Source organism: Pezoporus wallicus, unplaced genomic scaffold (genome assembly GCF_028554395.1).
Source record: "Pezoporus wallicus isolate ANWC-B61680 ecotype Strahan unplaced genomic scaffold, APGP_CSIRO_Pwel_v1 contig_6978, whole genome shotgun sequence".
NCBI classification, from domain to species: Eukaryota; Metazoa; Chordata; class Aves; order Psittaciformes; family Psittacidae; genus Pezoporus; species Pezoporus wallicus.
The window spans coordinates 2,252,501-2,267,476 of record NW_026637190.1 but is presented as its reverse complement, the minus strand read 5'-3'; the positions used below and the strand labels follow the sequence as shown (position 1 = coordinate 2,267,476).

At 62.3% G+C, this 14,976-nt stretch overlaps 3 protein-coding genes across 3 annotated transcripts in view; 1 reads left to right on the top strand and 2 right to left on the bottom strand.

The window, feature by feature from the left end:
- Positions 1–1,865: 1,865 nt before the first annotated feature.
- Positions 1,866–5,734, bottom strand: LOC130596299 (struthiocalcin-2-like). Its single transcript, XM_057403752.1, has 5 exons — positions 5,636–5,734; positions 5,295–5,389; positions 4,655–4,822; positions 4,482–4,587; positions 1,866–1,945 (listed from the first exon to the last, which is right to left on the bottom strand). Exons 1-5 carry the CDS (start codon positions 5,694–5,696, stop codon positions 1,878–1,880), a joined length of 498 nt encoding a protein of 165 aa, XP_057259735.1. The 5' UTR covers positions 5,697–5,734; the 3' UTR covers positions 1,866–1,877.
- On the top strand, positions 4,663–13,433 carry LOC130596300 (C-type lectin Cal-like). Its single transcript, XM_057403754.1, has 7 exons — positions 4,663–4,789; positions 10,869–11,062; positions 11,162–11,233; positions 11,725–11,858; positions 11,936–12,076; positions 12,833–12,947; positions 13,338–13,433. The coding sequence occupies exons 3-7, from the start codon at positions 11,167–11,169 to the stop codon at positions 13,403–13,405; spliced, it is 525 nt and encodes a 174-aa protein (XP_057259737.1). The 5' UTR covers positions 4,663–4,789; positions 10,869–11,062; positions 11,162–11,166; the 3' UTR covers positions 13,406–13,433.
- Positions 13,434–13,794: 361 nt separating this feature from the next.
- Positions 13,795–14,976, bottom strand: part of LOC130596298 (dromaiocalcin-1-like) — a 5,069-nt gene continuing 3,887 nt past the window's right edge. Inside the window, exons 4-5 of the mRNA XM_057403751.1 lie at positions 14,045–14,150; positions 13,795–13,892 (exon numbers count right to left, since the gene is read on the bottom strand). Coding sequence (XP_057259734.1) covers positions 13,825–13,892; positions 14,045–14,150 — 174 coding nt within the window. The 3' untranslated portion in view covers positions 13,795–13,824. The remainder of the gene's footprint in view (positions 13,893–14,044; positions 14,151–14,976) is intronic.

Here is a 14,976-nt window from a genome sequence, read left to right as displayed (position 1 = left end):
GGGGTGTGAACACTTGCAGGGACGGTGCCTGCAGCCCTGCCCTGGGCAGCCTGTTCCAATGCCTGAGCACCCTCTGGGGCAGGAATTGTTCCTCAGCTCCATCTAAACCTGCCCTGGGGCAGCTTGAGGCCCTTTCCTCTTGTCCCATCCCTTGTTCCTTGGGAGCAGAGCCCAGCCCCTCCTGGCTCCATCCTCCTGTCAGGCACTTGTAGGGAGCCATCAGGTCCCCCCTGAGCCTTCTCTTCTCCCCACTGACCCCCCAGGTCCCTCAGCCGTTCCCCATCACCCCTGTGCTCCAGGCCCTGCACCAGCTCCGTGCCCTTCTCTGGACCCTGCTCTCTGTGTGCTACAAGCCCCACCGCCTGGAGAGCTGGGTTCAGGGTGGGTCCCTGTCTGCAGAGTGCACCGTGGGCTGGTCCAGCACAAGGAGCCTGAAGCTCTGGATGAGGCCATGGCTGAGCACGTGGCTCCTCGGGCACAGGGACCCTGCTCCCAGCCAGGATGAGCCGTGGCAGCTCAGGGCCGGGTTGCTGAGAGCAAACCAGGCTCCTTCCAGCCCCTGCTCTTCTCTGACACCACCAAGGCACCCAGCATTTATCCCCCATCACCCTTCCATGTCCAACGCCCGGCAGTGCTCCTGGAGTGAGTGCAATCGCTGCAGCTGGGGTCTGCTTGGACCTGGATGCACCTTCCCCTGCACCGAGCCCTGCCTGGCCGCATCCTGCCCCTGCACTGAGTCCTCTGTGGCCGCCCGCAGAATAAGCTGGTATTTCCCAGGATTGCTCCTCTGTGCCACGTCCCATGGGCTGGATCCCCTGCTGCTCCCTTCACGGCCATCCCGGGGTGTCCGACAGAAAGCTGGTGGTCCAAGGAAGCTCTAAAACCGCACAAACGCAGGGTGAGGTTTGCATTTCCCAGCTCTGATGAGGGCAGAAGGAGCAGTTCTGTCTTCTCCTCGTGCTCGGGTGGTGGAGCACCTCTGAAATGTCACATCTCCCAGGCTGACAGAGGTGAGCCTGGGGCTCTGCCAGCAGCAGCCTCTGAGCCTGCTGTAAGGATATTCCATGCTTCCGGCAGCACAGGCTTTGTGAGCACCTGCATCCCGCTGAGCATCTGGGATGAGCCTGATCCAGGCTGGAGCAGACCGATGGCAGCGCCCAGCCCCTGCCTGTGACTCCCCAAACCCATGTCATGATCACATTGAGGCATCTCCTACGGCACCACATGGAATCATAGAACATGGAATGGTTTGGGTTGGAAGGGCCCTTAAAGCTCCTCCAGCTCCAGCCCCTGCCATGGGCAGGGACCCCTTCCACTGGAGCAGTTTGCTCCAAGCCCCTGTGTCCAACCTGGCCTTGAGCACTGCCAGGGATGGGGCAGCCACAGCTTCCCTGGGCCAGAGAAGAGCACGGCTCATCCAGGGCTTTCTGGATGCCCCCAGCTGCACCCTGGAGCTGCTTGAGGCATTTCATGTCCCCAGACCCAGTGCAGGATGCACTGTGGGTGCACAGCTCCCCCCCTGCTCCAGGCAGCATTCCCGGCCCTACCACCGAGCCTGGAAGTGGCCAGGAGGGTCCTTGCATGGCCTGGCCAGCTCGGGGCTGGGCTCATGGCCTGGGGAGGGTGGTTGGCAAAGGGCAGCTGGTTGGATGTAAGGAGGGGTCCTGTGCTGTGCGGGTGGCGAGGCTCTGGGGTGGGGTAGGGTGCCCAGTCTGTGCTTCCATCATTACACCGGGTCAGGGGCGATGAAGGACACAGACCAGGATGGCTTCAGGGACCTTTACTGTGGCCAGTGGCCGGGAGCAGGGTGCTGGGTGCAGTCCTGCAGGGGTGCCGGGTGCCGGGTGCTGGGTGCCAGTGTCGGCGCTGGTGCAGCTTTAGGCACTGCACTTGCAGACAAAAGGTTTCCTTTTGGTGCAGGAGTCGCTGAACCAGGGCTTGAGGTCTGGAAGGGAAGGTGGCCGTCACCCTGAGAGACACGTGTGTGCAATGTGTGTGTGCACGTGTGTGTGTGCACACGTGTGAGTGTGCATGTGTGTGTACGTGTGTGTGTATGTGTGTGTGTGCATGTGTGTATGTGCGCATGTGTGTGTGTGCACACGTGTGTGCGCATGTGTGTGTGTACACGTGTGAGGGTGTGCATGTGTGTGTGTGCGCATGTGTGTGTGTGCACACGTGTGTGCGCATGTGTGTGTGTACACGTGTGAGGGTGTGCATGTGTGTGTGTATGTGTGTGTGTGCACACGTGTGTGTGTATGTGTGCATGTGCATGTGTGTGTGTGTGCGCACACGTGTGTGCGCATGTGTGTGTGCACACGTGTGAGGGTGTGCGTGTGTGTGTGCATGTGTGTGCGCACACGTGTGAGGGGGTGTGTGCATGTGTGTGCATGTGTGTGTGCACACGTGTGAGGGTATGCGTGTGTGTGTGTGCATGTGTGTGTGCACACGTGTGAGGGTATGCGTGTGTGTGTGTGCATGTGTGTGCGCACATGTGTGAGGGTGTGCATGTGTGTGCATGTGTGTGTGCACACATGTGAGGGTATGCGTGTGTGTATGTGTGTGTGCACGCGTGTGAGGGGGTGTGTGTGTGTGTGCATGTGTGTGTATGTGTGTGTGTGCACACGTGTGTGTGCACTTGTGTCTGTGTATGTATGTGTGTGTTCACGTGTGTGTGCACTTGTGTCTGTATGCACATGTTCATGTGTGTGCATGCAGTGTGCACATGTGTGCACATACATGTGCGTGTTTGATGCCACACAGCATGTGTGTGCCTGTGCACGTGTTCATGTGTGTGCACACCCAGGTGCCAGCTGCCACCGTGCTGGCAGGAGCCAGGGGGACTGGGGACACGCATTGGCTCGGGATGCTGGTGACCAGGAATGGCAGTCACCATTGACAGTGGTGAGCAGTGGCGCCAGTGACCAGGGATGCTGATGGCCGGGGATGGGGGGGTGTGGGATGTCAGTGTCCATGTCCCCATGCCCCCATGTCCCCATATCCCCATATCCCCATATCCCCATGTCCCCATATCCCCATGTCCCCATGTCCCCATGTCCCCATATCCCTATGTCCCCATATCCCCATATCCCCATGTCCCCATATCCCCATATCCCCATGTCCCCATATCCCCATATCCCCATATCCCCATGTCCCCATATCCCCATGTCCCCATGTCCCCATGTCCCCATATCCCCATGTCCCCATGTCCCCATGTCCCCATGTCCCCATATCCCCATGTCCCCATGTCCCCATGTCCCCATATCCCCATGTCCCCATATCCCCATGTACCTGTGTCCCCGTGTCCCCATATCCCCATATCCCCGTGTCCCCATATCCCCATGTCCCCATGTCCCCATGCCCCCATATCCCCATGTCCCCATGTCCCCATGTCCCCATATCCCCATATCCCCATGTCCCCATATCCCCGTGCCCCCATATCCCCATATCCCCATGTCCCCATACCCCATGTCCCCATGCCCCCATATCCCCATATCCCCGTGTCCCCGTGTCCCCATATCCCCATATCCCCATATCCCCATATCCCCGTGTCCCCGTGTCCCCATATCCCCATGTCCCCGTGTCCCCATATCCCCATATCCCCATATCCCCATGTCCCCGTGTCCCCATATCCCCATATCCCCATGTCCCCATATCCCCATGTCTCCATATCCCCATGCCCCCATATCCCCATATCCCCATATCCCCATGTCCCCATATCCCCATATCCCCATGTCCCATATCCCCATATCCCCATGTCCCATATCCCCATATCCCATGTCCCATATCCCCATATCCCCATGTCCCCATATCCCCATATCCCCATGTCCCATATCCCCATATCCCCATGTCCCCATATCCCCATTTCCCCATATCCCCATGTCCCCATATCCCCGTATCCCCGTGTCCCCATATCCCCATATCCCCATATCCCCATAACCCCATATGCCCATTTCTCCATATACCCATATCCCCATGTCCCATTTCCCCATATCCCCATGTCCCCATATCCCCATATCCCCATATCCCCATGTCCCCATATCCCCATATCCCCATATCCCCATATCCCCATGTCCCCATGTCCCCATATCCCCATATCCCCATATCCCCATATCCCCATGTCCCCATATCCCCATATCCCCATGTCCCCATATCCCCATATCCCCGTATCCCCATGTCCCCATATCCCCATGTCCCCGTATCCCCATGTCCCCATGTCCCCCTGTCCCCATGTCCCCATATCCCCATATCCCCATGTCCCCATATCCCCATGTCCCCATATCCCCATGTCCCCATATCCCCATATCCCCGTGTCCCCATATCCCCATATCCCCATGTCCCCATATCCCCATGTCCCCGTGTCCCCATATCCCCATATCCCCATATCCCCATATCCCCGTGTCCCCATATCCCCATATCCCCATATCCCCATATCCCCGTGCCCCCGTGTCCCCATGTCCCCGTGTCCCCGGTGTGGCGCTCACCTCCCGTGCCCCGCAGCGCAGCGCAGGTTCTCTTCTCGGCGGTGGGTGCCTGGTGCCAGGAGCCGTAGTCCAGCTCGGAGCTGTCGGACCAGTGCCAGCGGTGGCTCTGCAAGGGGGGACGCCGTGACACCGGCGGTGACACCGGAGCATGGGGGGCCGGGTCCCGCACTCACCCCCTCTGGACGGTGCAGCCCGATCCAGAGGCCAGCGCTGCTGCTCTCCTCGTCGTCCTCGTCGCTGTCGCAGGGGCCGGAGCGCAGCATGGCGGCGATGGCGCGGTGCTCGCCGGAGCTGTGCACCGAGGCCAGGTGAGCCTCAGCCCCGAAGCGCCGGCAGAAGGCCTGTGGGGGGACGGGGGTGACGCCGGTGCCGGCCCCACCGCGGGACCTGACCCTGAGCCCCCATCACCGACGCCAGCCCCGGGCACCGGCACCAGTGCCTGGCCCCGACCCAGCCCCGGCTCCTCAAAGACTGCGCTAGACCCCCCGTCCTCATCCCAGACCCGACACGCTCCAACCCAGCCCCTGGTCCCCCCTTGCCTGCACGCAGCAGGAGGGGGGCAGAATGGGTGCTGCGGTGCCCACAGTGCCGCACAGGGCGGCCATAGGGCTGCTGTGGGGGAGAGTCCCCCAGTGGGAGCAGGGGCTGGGGACTGGGAATGGGAATTGGGGTCTGGAATGGGACTGGGGGTTTGGTCAGGGGTTGGGTCTGGGACAGGGGTTGGGGAGCGGGGGCTGGGGTCTGGATGCAGAACTGGGGTCGCGGCCCAGACCACCCCCCCCTTTGGTCCCTCCAGGCCTCTCCTCTCCTCACCTCGGCCCGCGTCCAGCTGAGCTCCTCACAGAACACCCGGTAGCACCCGTCCTGGAAGGACACCCAGCCCCAGGCACAGGCGGCTGCGTCCTGCCCTGCAGGGGGGTCAGGCGGGGGGACACCCGCATCCCCAGTGTCCTCCCTGTGCCCCCCTGTGCATCCCATGTCCCACTGTCCTCCCCTTGTACCCTCATGTCCCCTCTGCCTCCTCATGTCCCCCCACCGTGTCCCTCTGTGTCCCCCCATGTACCCCTCCATTCCGTGTCCCCCCACATTCCCATCCCCCCATCTCCCCATGTCCCCCTGTGCCCTCCATGTCCCTTGTGTGTCCCTGTGCTCACCGTGCAGCCGGGGCAGAAGCAGGAGGCAGCTCAGCAGCCCCAGTGTCCTGGTGGGGGCCATCAGTCCCTTCCCGGGGGGCACTGGGCAGGATGGGGGATGCTTAGCTCCGTGCTGAGCCCCCAGACCCCATGGCAGGGGCATGGGCACCCCCAGCCTGGCCGGGAGGAGGCCATGGGGTGCAGCTTCAGGGGTCAGGGTGCTCCAGCAGTGCACAGGGAGCAGCAGTGGGGTGCAGGGATGCAGGGTTATGGGGTGCAGGGTTGTGGGGTGCAAAGTGAAGAAGGGGTGCAGGGTTGAAGGGTTATGGGGTGCAAGGTACAGGATTGAGGAGTGCAGGAGAGATGAAGGATTATGGGGAGAGACGCAGGAGAGATGCAGGATCAGTGGTTGCAGTGTTATGGGGTGCAGGAGTGCAGAGTGGGAGCTGCAGGACAGAGGGATTTGGGGCGCAGGGGTGCATGGTGTGAGGAACAGCACATGTGGTGAATGCAGGGAGCTAGGGTGCAGGGTGTGGAGCATGGGATGCATGGGTGCAGACTCATGCTGTGTGGTATAGGAGTCCTGGGATACAGGACAGAGGGTGCAGGGTGTTATGTGCAGGGGTGCAGGGTGCAGGGGTGCAAAGGTGCAGGGTGCAGTCATACAGGGGTGCAGGGGCCTGAAGAGTTGTGGCTGCAGAGTGGGGTTGCGGGGGCAGCAAGGATGCAGTGAGCAGGGGTGCAGGACAGGGGGATTTAGGGTGCAGCATGCAGGGGTGCAAGGAGGGAGCAATAGGGCATGTAGATGCAGGGAGCAGGGTTACAGGGATTTGGGGTGCAGGGGATTGGGGTGCAAGGGAGCAGGTTTTGGGGTGCAGGGGTGGGGTGCAGTGTCTCCAGCGGCCACCCCACGCCCAGAGCACCCTCAGGCAGAGCTGCAGCCCCAAGCCCCGGTGCCGCAGGGACTCACGTGTCGGTGCTCAGTGCTGCCGCAGCGCTGGCGGGACCTGAGCACCACCGGCTGCACTGGAGGGATTTATCCATGTCGGCCCGGGAGCCGCCCGTGTGTCACCCCAGGACCACAGTCACCCGGCCCCACAGCGTCACCCAGCCCCACAGCGTCACCCGGCCCCACAGCGTCACCCGGCCCCACAGCATCACCCCAACGCAACCGGGCCTGGCCCCACGGTGTCACCTGGCCCCAGTGCCGCAGCTCAGCCACGCGTGGCCCCGAAGCCTTTGATGGGAGCCAGCACAGGAGAGATGAAAGAGGCTCCATGGGCCCTGCGTGACGCGTGCGCTGCGTGTGCAGTGTGTGATGTGCTGCAGGTGCCACCTGTGCCACGTGTGCCACGTGTACCGCGTGTGATGCGTGTAACGTGTGACGTGTATGACGCATGTGCCACGTGCCATGGGAGCAACGTGAGCAGTGGATGCTGTGGGTGCTGTGGGTGCTGTGTGTCCCCCACCACCAGTGCTGCTCCGGTGGCCTCTCACCTCATGCTGACTCCTGCACAGCTGGTGGGTGCTGCCGCTGCACTGATCACCAGTAGCAGGGATTCAGGGCACAGGGAGAAGCATCCAGAGCTCAGGGTGCTCCACCGGGAAGTGTGCTGTGCAAGGGATGTGCAATTTGTAGCCCTGGGATGAGGGCAGGGGGTGCGCAGCTCCGTGCGGGATGAGGGCAGGGGATGCCCAGCTCCGTGCGGGATGAGGGCAGGGGATGCCCAGCTCCGTGCGGGATGAGGGCAGGGGATGCCCAGCTCCGTGCGGGATGAGGGCAGGGGATGCCCAGGGGATGCCCAGCTCCGTGCGGGATGAGGGCAGGGGATGCCCAGCTCCGTGCGGGATGAGGGCAGGGGATGCCCAGCTCCGTGCGGGATGAGGGCAGGGGATGCCCAGCTCCGTGCGGGATGAGGGCAGGGGATGCCCAGCTCCGTGCGGGATGAGGGCAGGGGATGCCCAGCTCCGTGCGGGATGAGGGCAGGGGATGCCCAGCTCCGTGCGGGATGAGGGCAGGGGATGCCCAGCTCCGTGCGGGATGAGGGCAGGGGATGCCCAGCTCCGTGCGGGATGAGGGCAGGGGAGCCCAGCTCCGTGCGGGATGAGGGCAGGGGATGCTCAGCTCCGTGCGGGATGAGGGCAGGGGATGCCCTGCTCCGTGCGGGATGAGGGCAGGGGATGCCCAGCTCCGTGCGGGATGAGGGCAGGGGATGCTCTGCAGGACAGTGCCCGCGGGTGCCCCCGGCCCCGCTGCAGCCGCAACCCCTGGCCGCGGTGCCGGTTCCTGGGTGCCTCCGTGTCCCTGGCTCCGAACCCGGGGGTCCTGTGCCAGGTTCCCCCAGCGCTTCACGCCCCGAGATCAAACCTTGCACGGCCCGGAAAGGAACAGAACTTCCCCGCGGTGCCACGGGCTGGGGCTCAGCGCCTGCCGTGGGACTCAGCCCACAGCAATGGGGTTTGATACCCATCTATGGGATAGGCAGGCAGCCGTGGGGCTCAGCACTGTTTTGGCAGGCAGCGCGGGGCAGCGGCTGTAATGGAAAGCTACTGATGTGGAAGGAGCCGCCCTGGCTGGAGCCTGCGGCGCTTGACAGGGCCCAGGGACCGCGCAACGCTGATCACCAGATAGCGAGACAACGAGAACGCCGATAACGGTAACGGTGATAACGATAACGGCGGTAGAGATAACGGTGATAACGAGAACAATGATAGTGAGGACGAGCCGCCCTTCCAGGAAAGCAGAAGTGGGCAACGGCCGGTGCTGCTTCTCAGAGCCATGTCAGCCCCTGGCAGCCATGGAAAATGGAGATGGGGTGGCTGAGAGTGGGATGGAGGGAGCAGGGACGCAGAGGGGATACTGGGGTGCAGGGGTAGGTGTGGAGTGGGATGCTGGGGTGCAGAGGGGGATGCAGAGGGGATGCGGAGGGGGGATGCAGGGGGGATGCAGAGGAGGGATGCAGAGGAGATGCAGGGGAGTGAGTACCTGCCTTTGGGTCCTGGTTGTGTCAAGAGCCGACAACCACAACAGTCACAAACCAGCCTCAGCCCCGGCTGTGCTGAAGGGGGAGCATGGCCGGTGCTGAGGGGAGAAGATGCTGGAGGTGATAAACACACCAGGACACCCCATTCTGGCTATGGTGATGGTCTTTGGCCCCTCTCCAGGCATGTCATGGCCTGGGCATCCCTGGGCCGGGTGCTGGAGCCGGGTGAGCTGCAGTGGTGCTGGGGGTCAGAACACTGCAGAATGTGTCTGTGTGTTCCCAAAACATGAGAGGATGAGGAGCAGCAGCATCAGCGCAGCCAAAGGGCAATTGTGCCGGGTGCCAGGAGGGACCACACAGTACATATGGGCTCCTACACCACATGTATGGGCTCCTACACAACATATGTGGGTTCCTACACATCACATATGGGCTTCTAAGCAACACATATGGGCTCCTGCACAGCAAATACAGACGCTACAAAGCATATGGGTGCCTACACAACATAAACAGGCTCCTACACAACATACAGGTGCCTAAACGACACATATGGGCTCCTACACAGCTCATATAGGCCCCTACCCAACATACACAGGCTCCTGCACATCACATACAGGCTCCTATACGGCATACATGGGCTCTTACACAACATACATGGATGCCCACATAATATGCACATGCTCCTATGCAACACATACAGCTGCCTATAGAACATCTATGGAACCATAAAACTACAGAACCAACCAGGCTGGGAAACAGCGTCAAGCTCATCCAGTCCAACCGTTCCCAGCCCTGCCAAGGTCACCACTGCCCCACAGCACTGAGGCCTCGTCTCCACGGGGTGTGAACACTTGCAGGGACGGTGCCTGCAGCCCTGCCCTGGGCAGCCTGTTCCAATGCCTGAGCATCCTCTGGGGCAGGAATTGTTCCTCAGCTCCATCTAAACCTGCCCTGGTGCAGCTTGAGGCCGTTTCCTCTTGTCCCATCCCTTGTTCCTTGGGAGCAGAGCCCAGCCCCTCCTGGCTCCATCCTCCTCTCAGGCACTTGTAGGGAGCCATCAGGTCCCCCTGAGCCTTCTCTTCTCCACACTGAACCCCTCAGGTCCCTCAGCCCTTCCCCATCACCCCTGTGCTCCAGGCCCTGCACCAGCCCCATTGCCCTGCTCTGGCCCTGCTCCAGCACCTCAATGTCTCTCCTGAAGTGAGGGGCCCAGAGCTGAACATTCGAGGTGGAAAAGGTGGGACCATGTGAACATCATGGAGCTCAACAAGGCCAAGTGCAAGGTCCTGCCCCGGGGTCAGGGCAGGCCCCAGCACAAACACAGGCTGGAGGGGACAGGATGGAGCAGCCTGAGGAGAAGGACCTGGGGTGTTGAGTGAGGAGAAGCTCCCCATGACCCGGCTGCAGGGTGTGCTTGAGCCCAGAACCCCCCCCGAGTGCTGGGCTGCACCCCCAGAGCATGAGCAGCAGCTCAGGGAGGGGACCCGTGGTCGCACGGAGCTTCTTTGCTGTCCCCTCTCTTGCCGGTGCACTGACTCCATGGTAATTCCCTTCCAACCTATCCCATGCCATGATCCACTCCTCAGGACACTGCGGTCCTACTGCTGCTGCCCCACAGGAGGTGTCACTGATGTCACTGGTGCCACTGGTCTAACTGGTGCCACTGGTCTCACTGATCTCACTGGTCTCACTGTTAACACTGATCTCACTGTTAACACTGGTTTCACTGTTAACACTGATCTCACTGGTCTCACTGTTAACACTGGTCTCACTGGTCTCACTGTTAACACTGGTCTCACTGGTCTCGCTGTTAACACTGGTCTCACTGGTCTCGCTGTTAACACTGGTCTCACTGGTCTCACTGTTAACACTGGTCTCACTGTTAACACTGGTCTCACTGGTCTCGCTGCTCTCACTGGTGTCACTGGTCACATTGGTGCCACTGGTCTCACTGATGTCACTGATATCACTGGTGCCACCGGTCTTACTGGTGTCACTGATATCACTGGTCTCACTGGTGTCACTGGTCTTACTGGTCTCATTGGTGTCACTGGTCTCACTGGTGCTGCTGGTGTCACTGGTCTCACTGGTGCTGCTGGCGTCACTGGTCTCACTGGTGCTGCTGGTGTCACTGGTCTCATTGGTGTCACTGGTCTCACTGGTGCTGCTGGTGTCACTGGTCTCATTGGTGTCACTGGTCTCACTGGTGCTGCTGGTGTCACTGGTCTCGCTGGTGCTGCTGGCGTCACTGGTCTCACTGGTGTCACCAGAGCCGTTGCAGAGGCACTGCAATACCAGCCCCATTCCAGGAAAGCAGAAGTTGGGGGTTCCAGGAACGTGCCCCCGGATCAGCCATAAAAGCTCTGAGCACCGGGGCCGGATCAGCTCGGACACAGGGAGCGACCGAGGGACCAGCCTGGGCCCCGACACCCACTGACCGCCAGAGACACGTCGGAGCTGACTGGTGAGTGCCATGGGAGCCAGCACCCAAACAGCACCCATCCTACACCCAGCCGTGGGGTGCACAGCCCCACCCATCGTCCCGATGCCGTCCCATCCGCAGGCAGGATGCGCGCAGGGTCCTGGCTCCCTCCTCGCCTGCTCGGCTGCCTGCTCCTCGCTGCCTGCCTGGGAGGTGATTCCTGAGCCCAGCCCTGGGACACCGCTGGAATTCCTTGTGACCCCCCGCGGGCAGCGCCCGATCCAACACCCCCCGAAACCCCCATCTCTTGCACCCCTGAACCCTGAAACCACAACACCCCCATCCCTGATCCCAAATCCCTCATCCCAGATCTGACACCTCTTCCCTGATCCCAGCTCCCCGATCATCTCCACTCCCTGCTTCTTAAACCCCAATTCCCAACCCCAATCCCTGTTCCCAGATCTCAGTTCCTACTCCCTGCTCCACAGTTCCCAACCCCTGGTCCCCAGTCCCTGATCCCATCCTCATCTCCATCCCATGGGAGCCCAAGTCCCAGCCCTGCCCATGGAACCCCTCCCAGGGACTCCCCTGAGGGAAATGGGGGTGTCCCTGGATGGGGGGTCCCATGAAGGGGTGTCCCTGGGTTTAGGGAGCAGAGGGTGCTCTGGGTGCCCCCCCATCACTGTGTGCCCGGTGCATTGCAGGGTGCCTGGGTGCCCCGCCGGCCCCCGCCCCTGTGCAGGGGGGAGTCGCAGCCTCCTGCCCCCAGAACTGGCGCCTCTTCAGGGGCTATTGCTATGGGTTCTTCCAGGAGAAGCTGACGTGGGATGAGGCTGAGGTAGGTCCAGGGGGTCCGGGGGCAGGGGGGGGTCCGGGGGTGCTGGTGCTGGATGCTGACGTTCCCGTGCCCCCCAGGCTGAGTGTGAGCGCTACGGGCCCAAGGGGCACTTGGCCTCCATCCACAGCCAAGGCACCAGCCGTGTCCTGGCCGCGTACCTGGAGAGCCAGAGCCACGCCACAGACCACATCTGGATCGGGCTCCATGACGAGGAGCACGTGAGTGATGTGGGGCTGACCCGGGACACGGGGAGACCATGGGGACATGGGGGACACAGACCCAGCATGGGCACAGCCTGGGACACACGGACCCAGCATGGGCACAGCCTGGGACACACGGACCCAGCATGGGCACAGCCTGGGACACATGGATCCAGCATGGGCACAGCCTGGGACACATGGATCCAGCATGGGCACAGCCTGGGACACACGGACCCAGCATGGGCACAGCCTGGGACACATGGACCCAGCATGGGCACAGCCTGGGACACATGGACCCAGCATGGGCACAGCCTGGGACACATGGATCCAGCATGGGCACAGCCTGGGACACACGGACCCAGCATGGGCACAGCCTGGGACACATGGATCCAGCATGGGCACAGCCTGGGACACACGGACCCAGCATGGGCACAGCCTGGGACACACGGACCCAGCATGGGCACAGAGACACACGTGGGGACACGAACACACCATGAAACACATTGACACAGCATGGGCACCCAGACACACGTGGGGACACGGACACACCATGAAACACATTGACACAGCATGGGCACCCAGACACACGTGGGGACACGGACACACCATGAAACACATTGACACAGCATGGGCACCCAGACCCAGTGCAGGGACGTGGACCCAACATGGGACACACAGACCCAGCATGGGCGCACAGACACAGCATGGGGACATGAACACACCATGGCACCCCCTGACCCCCATAAGACACACGGACCCCCCATGTGCCTCCAGTCCCGACAGTGGAAGTGGACGGATGACTCAGTCTACGACTTCAAAAAGTGGGACGTGGGACAACCCAACAACATGTGGGACAAGGAGGACTGTGTGGTGCTGTACCACCTCTCAGGTGAGCCACGAGGACAAGGGGACATGGGGGCATGGGACATGAGGGTGTGTGGTAACCCTGGGGGAGTCGGGGCGTCGGTGCTAAAGGGGTGACAGAGGTGATGGAGGTGGGGTGATGGAGATGAGATGACGTAGGTGGAAAATGGAGATGGGAATGATGGAGAAAGGGGTGACAGAGACGGGGCGATGGATGTAAAAGAGTGTGACGTGGGGTGCTGCTGGTGGAAGGGGGCTGCTGGCGGGTGCTGCTGGTGGAAGAGGGGTGCTCGGGTGTGCCAGTGGGGGCTGGTGGTCTAAGGGGTGTGCCGGTGGTGGGAGGGGAGTTCTGGTGGGTGCCTGTGGGTGCTGGTTGGTGCCGGCGGTGCCTCTGAAAACCCTTGCCCATGCCCAGGTTTCAAGCTGTGGCACGACTACCCCTGCGACAGGAAGTTCTCCTTCCTGTGCCAGAACCAGCTCTGAGGAGCTGCGCCCTGGGAAGGGGGGACCCTGCGAAGCTCTCCTGCCTGCACCCCGCAGTGTATCCCCAGCCCTGCATCCCCCTCGTGCACCTCCCCATGACCCCCCCAGTACCCCGGGCACCAATAAAGTTCGTCCCCAGCACCCAGCACCCGCCCGTTCTTCTCCCACCACACGGGTGGGCACCCGCCAGAACCACCTGTTTCCCATGGATGGGGGCAGCGGGGACAAAGGGGGGCTGTGGGAGCACCCCTGCCATGGGGGACTCCTGCTGCCACGGGGACGCCTCCTGGACACAGCAGAGAACACACGGGGCCAGGCGTGCTCGGGGGGACTTTATTGTAGGGGAGGGACGTGGAGGTCCGGGGGTGGCGGGAGGTGACGGGGCTGATGGGGGGGGACAGGTCTCTGGGTGCCCCTCCTTAGGCCGCGTATTTGCAGATGAAGGGTTTCCTCTCGCTGCAGGACTCGATGTCCCAGGACATGAAACCTGCAGGAGAGGCACCAGCACTTAGGCCAGGCCCCGTAACTGCCCCCCAACCACCCCCAGCTGCCCCACATCACCCCCAACCACCCTCCACCACCCCACATCCCCCTCCATCACCCGCATCCCCCCGCCCATCATCCCTGTCAGGCGCTCACCGGCCGCATCCTCCAGCGCGGCGCAGCGCGGCCCCGCGGCCCCGTCGTCCCCGTCCCAGGCCGAGTAGCGCCGCCGGGACCCATCCACCCAGGACCAGGCCTGGCCCTGGGCACCGCCACGGGTCAGCCACAGAGGCGGGGACGGGGACAGGGACAAGGACGGGACAGGGACAAGGATGGGCAGGGACAGGGACAAGGATGGGGACAGGGACAAGGATGGGACAGGGACAAGAATGGGCAGGGACAGGGACAAGGATGGGGACAGGGACAAGGATGGGACAGGGACAAGAATGGGCAGGGACAGGGACAAGGACGGGACAGGGACAAGGACGGGACAGGGACAAGAATGGACGGGGACAGGGACAGGGACAAGGACGGGGACAGGGACGGGGACAGGGACAGGGACAAGGACGGGGACAGGGACAAGGACGGGGACAGGGACAAGGATGGGCAGGGACAGGGACAAGGATGGGCAGGGACAGGGACAAGGACGGGGACAGGGACAAGGACGGGACAGGGACAAGGATGGGCAGGGACAGGGACAAGGACGGGGACAGGGACAAGGACGGGGACAGGGACAAGGACGGGGACAGAGACAAGGATGGGCAGGGACAGGGACAAGGATGGGGACAGGGACAAGGATGGGCAGGGACAGGGACAAGGACGGGGACAGGGACAAGGACGGGGACAGGGACAAGGACGGGACAGGGACAAGGATGGGCAGGGACAAGGATGGGGACAGGGACAAGGACGGGACAGGGACAGGGACAAGGACGGGGACAGGGACAAGGACGGGACAGGGACAAGGATGGGCAGGGACAGGGACAAGGACGGGGACAGGGACAGGGACAAGGATGGGCAGGGACAGGGACAAGGACGGGGACAGGGACAGGGACAAGGATGGGCAGGGACAGGGACAAGGACGGGGACAG